Source organism: Pyxicephalus adspersus, chromosome 3 (assembly GCF_032062135.1).
Source record: "Pyxicephalus adspersus chromosome 3, UCB_Pads_2.0, whole genome shotgun sequence".
NCBI lineage: Eukaryota > Metazoa > Chordata > Amphibia > Anura > Pyxicephalidae > Pyxicephalus > Pyxicephalus adspersus.
In genome coordinates this window covers 132,111,781-132,116,853 of record NC_092860.1, presented here as the reverse complement: position 1 = coordinate 132,116,853, position 5,073 = coordinate 132,111,781, and the positions used below count along the sequence as shown (strand labels likewise).

Here is a 5,073-nt window from a genome sequence, read left to right as displayed (position 1 = left end):
ACAGGTCTGCTGTAGGCTGCAGCACAGCATGGAACATAACTACACATATTTGGAACTATTAACTCCTTGAAGAGACAGATTACTTTACAAGTTACAATCCAGTGAATATTGACTAAACGAAACTCTGTAAAACAGAAGCCAGTGTTTTAGGTATGCGTTTGGCTCATGCACACATTGACAATGCTGGCAGGGAAGTAGGTCAGAGATTGCCATTGCACACAAGCCCCAGGGTCACAGTGCTTGCTTCTTCACGCTAAATTGATTTTAAAATGTGTAACAGCTGGTTGCAATAGATATTTCCTCTGTGATCCTCACTAGGTCTGAATACAGCAGAAAGAATGCCATGGATACTGCACATACTGAAAATAAAATATACAGAGCCAAACGTCTTATCAGCAAACCCAACCTAACAGAGCAAACAAGGCTTTCCTAATCGTCCATTTCTCTTCTTGTCATCATACTTTTTATACTAGTCGCCCAATATCCTTTATCATTGTCTTCATTAAAGAAAAGCATGATATTCATGGTAACAGGCTGTTGCTTTTTTCTGTATATGTCAGAATATGTATTAATGCAAACACAGTGGCTTTATAGTATGCTTTTTAAAGAATGTATTGCTGTCCCCTTCTCTATGATTTAGCAAGTTTCTGAAAGCTGTTCAAGCTTTTGACAGCAGCTATTGTGCTATAGAGGCCTGAGAATGGTGGTAAGTTGCAAAGACGCGATCACAGAAAGATGTTCATATATTGCTAGCAATTAATGGCTCTGTCTAAACACAGATTCTTCCTTTTAAAGCTATTGGCCCAACTGCAGGGGTTGTATTTGATAGCTAAATATACCGTGTTTCCCCGAAAAAAAGACCTACCCCGAAAGTAAGACCTAGCACTATTTTCTAAACCTGCCCTAATATAAGACCTACCCCGAAAATAAGACCTAGTGTAAATCTGTCCAGTTCAGAAAAAAAACCCACCCAAAACTATAATTCAGCCTAAAAAATCTAAAGCTTAATACCCCCATCTAAAATTTAAAATCCTAATCTAAAGCTTAATAATCCGCACGCAAGCCCTAACGCCCGCCCCCCCCCCCTCAAGATCCCCCTTAACTACATACAGCAGGTCAGAGGAGAAAAAGAAAAGAAAACCATACATAAATTAAAAAACTGAGGACAGTACTCACCGAGTCGTGTTCTTTCCCTGTGAAGGCAGCGGGACACTGAAAGAAAGCATGCGGCAGTGCACACTCCGGAGCCGCACAAGCCGATGCTTTCTTTCTAGTTCCGGCTCCTGTCACAGGCGGAGTGATACTACATGCACTCCGCCTGTCAGAAGCTAGAACTCGGGCTCGCGTCTTCCGAAAGGTAAGTTTTTTTTTATTTTTAAGACCTACCCCGAAAATAAGAGTGTGTTTTTGGGAGCCAAAAAAATATAAGACAGTGTCTTATTTTCGGGGAAACACGGTAACACACACATTTCTATGCGCATGCGCGAGATTGGCATCTCTTTTCCCTAGAAGGCGATGTCCGAGATCAGGGCAAACGCAGAAGGAGAAGCCAGAGCCTTCCAGGATGCATGATGCACGTATCTCAGGAGGCTCTGCACTCCCATTAAAAAAAAAAAAATGTATACACTTTTACTGTATATAGAAGGGTTATCTACCCTTCTATGTAAAGTAAAACTGTTGAGTTTGGTATGCTTTGAGTAAAAAAAAACAAAACAAAAAATATATATGGTAAATAAATTCAACAGCACAAAATCTAATAAAAATAATAAAAGTTCATTTCATGTATAGTTGGGCAAAGAGGTGTATAATGCACAGGATAGTACTTACAACGACTTTAAGGCAATCAGGTTAGCAAACGTTCCTTGAGCCAAAGAAGAAAATAAATTCCCAGAAAGATTACTAGAAAAAAAAAACAAGTTGTTAGGAATATAATAATGCCTTGATAAATTTAATACACCAGCCACCCAAAACTTAATATACAGCGTTTTATAAACTTGCCTTGTTAAACCATATCCATATATATCTTTAGGACTGAGGCAGAAATGAATGTGATTGAATTTTTACACTCTTCTCACTGGAATTGTAAAGTGTTTTATATTAAAAAGAACTCAACAGGAGTGAGAACCACAAAAAGTGTATGGAACACCCACTTATCCAAGGTTAATGAGCACTGGGACAGGATTCTACGGCAGAGATCTCACTATGAGATATGAGACACTCTTAGTTGGTAGCTCACTCCCACAGAGTTGACCTAGGGGTAACAGATAGAAGATATCGCTTTGGCTCTGTTTTACACTACACTAGACTACACCTGATTCAAAGTCAGGCCATGGTGTTTCCAGTAAAAAGCAGCAGAGTTCTCTGTTTAGTGGAGCAGAGATAGTTCTATGACTGGAGGAGAGCAAATCATTTGACATACTTTCCTCCATTCACAAGGCGTTATCACATAATAGGACTCTCTTCCTGGTGGGTTCTTTTCACATCCAGTCTTATCGACACAGGTAAAAATCTTCCCAACGGAGACCATGGCAGCAATAAAAACCTGACAGTGATTTTAATCCTTCTATACTCCAAATGGCCAAGTGATAAGCACAACCTAAACAGTTATCTAGTGAAAATCCAAGACATAGAATGATAAAATCCCACCTCCTAGATTGTAAGCTCTTCAGGGCAGGGTCCTCTCCTCATCCTGTGTCACTGTCTGTATCTGTCTGTCATTTGCCACCCCTATTTATTGTACAGCAGTGTGTAATATGTTGGCGCTGTATAAATCTTGTTTATTAATAATATTATTAATAATAATAAATTCTGAGAGATGGGCTATTCCAGTTTTCAGCAAATCTCAGATTGCTCTTTAAAAACCAAGCTTGGCCCTGCTTTGTCCGCCTCTTGAGTCTCCATATTGGTACTCTGGTCAGCACCCTCACTGATCTTTAAGGAGGAATAGGGTCAGAGGGGTGGAACAGGATTTAAAAAAGTTGATGTTTTTATGTAACCTTACCTGCCTGTACTTCTAGACCTACTATACATGTTTTTTTTTTTTCCTTGGAGGCCACCTATACTTACTCAGAAATCCTAATGTGATACACCCATTCCTTTGACTGGTTTATTATAAATGGCACAACAATATTAGAATAAATCAAGTGTACTTTAAGCCCTGTCCCTGGTGGTATTACCCCTCCTTTCGATATAGCTCCATGAACTAAAAAGTACTCATTCATACCTGGAAGAACAGGGTATCCCAATTATTCTACGTAATAGTCCAGACCCTGTGCAAACTATATCTTGAAAGAAGTTGTGGGCATGTGCAAAGCACACTTTCACGCTAAGCTGTCTATGTACATATGGATTAGGCTACGTCACAAAACGTCATATAAGTTATGGTCACCACAGACATAGTCATCTACAGCCTAAGGGTATCTGATGTTCAGAAGAGAATTACATATACCTGCAGATCCAGCTGCTGTGAGACCACCAATATTAATGGACAGTCAACAAATACCTGTGACTAAGGTTAGCAACCAGATTCATCTGCCATCTAGGATAGTTTCATCTTTAACTAAAGTACCACTTTCAAAATTTGTGATTAGGCAGGGCTGTATTGGAGAAAGACACAGGCGATGTACCTTCTGCAATAAGCATTCTGTCAAAATATCGCTGAGCTGGACATGTGCAGCTCAGCGTTGGAAGCCATTGCACCCGGTGCATTCTGTCTTCACCTGCGGCTGTTGGAACTGAATGAACTCATGGTTGTTTTTTTTTTTTTGATTGCAGAAGGGACGTCGCCTGTCCCTTTCTGCAATAAAGGACCTGTCTGCAGACAATTTTTTTAATTTTTGGGTTTAGTTTCGCCTAAATCATTAAATATTTTATGAGAGAACAACACTTGGACAACACATGTTCTCCTTAGAGTTTCTACATTTGGTAAACATTTGTACTACTTATGGTGAAATGTTTCAGAAAATTCTGTAAACACTTGTGTTATAGGTACCTTTTATGGAGATGAAACCAGTTTAGTAATAAAAAGCTTAGGTTTTATATATGGTTGTTGGGATACAAAGAGGTCTGTGCCAAGCATGTTTATGCCCAGTTTGACACAGATCACTCCTCCCCATATCTTTCCCTACAAACTCTGCATGAGCCGAACAATGAGCGGTATCACATAAATAACACTGAAAACCTGTTCAGGCTCGTATTTTAATGTCATCTTCATAAAAGCTACGCTACAATACATCATACAATGCTCTAAATAATTTATCTATTTTAGTAAAGTGTCCTCCTCCCTATAAGTGTAATTATGCTTTAAATAATTTAAGTATCATACCTTGCACAAAACTTGATTGGCTGGAACAAGTATGTTCAAATAATTTCTGTCTGCATCCTACTATTAAAAATAAGCCTTTTGTTTCACATGCAAGAGAATTTGGCAGAGTTTTACAGCAGGTGACAAGTCTATGCTGGTAGCAAACACAACAAAACAATGAAAACACATTTATACTTACAGTCTAACCAGGTTAGAGAGTCCCTTAAATATATCAGCATTCAGGCATCCAATCCTGTTATTGGCAAGGTCCCTGTAAGAAAGAACAACATATTACTAGTATGTAATTTAAATTGTAGGTTACGGCACAAATGGGACATTAGGAGTTTTGATTTTACATGTTATTTGATAACTGTAAAATGCTATAAACAATAAAAATGTGTCATTAGAGAGAGTTTGTTATTCCATACCCTAAGGCCACATTCTTTCTGCTTCACCTCATCAAATGTAATACAGCAGTGACATCACCTAATTCCTTACCATGCATAAATGTACTATCTATCTATCTATCTATCTATCTATCTATCTATCTATCTATATATTAGGTATATATATACACATACACACACACACACACAAATCCCTCCACAGTTCTTGTGTCACTTACCTTTCTGACCTGATAGAAAAATACCCCCCTAGCCACTCACTTCACTCCTCGTATGACCTACTAATGACTTCCTCACTCATAACCTCGTTAAACTAACGGCTCCAAGACTTTTCTCACCCTATTCGGCTTGCTCCTTCTTTCTGCT

General features: G+C 38.7%; 1 protein-coding gene across 1 annotated transcript in view; it reads right to left on the bottom strand.

The window, feature by feature from the left end:
- ADGRA3 (adhesion G protein-coupled receptor A3) overlaps window positions 1-5,073 on the bottom strand; it is a 46,153-nt gene that overhangs the window by 21,528 nt on the left and 19,552 nt on the right. Inside the window, exons 4-5 of the mRNA XM_072406387.1 lie at window positions 4,503-4,574; window positions 1,828-1,899 (exon numbers count right to left, since the gene is read on the bottom strand). Of these exons, the coding sequence (XP_072262488.1) occupies window positions 1,828-1,899; window positions 4,503-4,574 (144 nt within the window). The remainder of the gene's footprint in view (window positions 1-1,827; window positions 1,900-4,502; window positions 4,575-5,073) is intronic.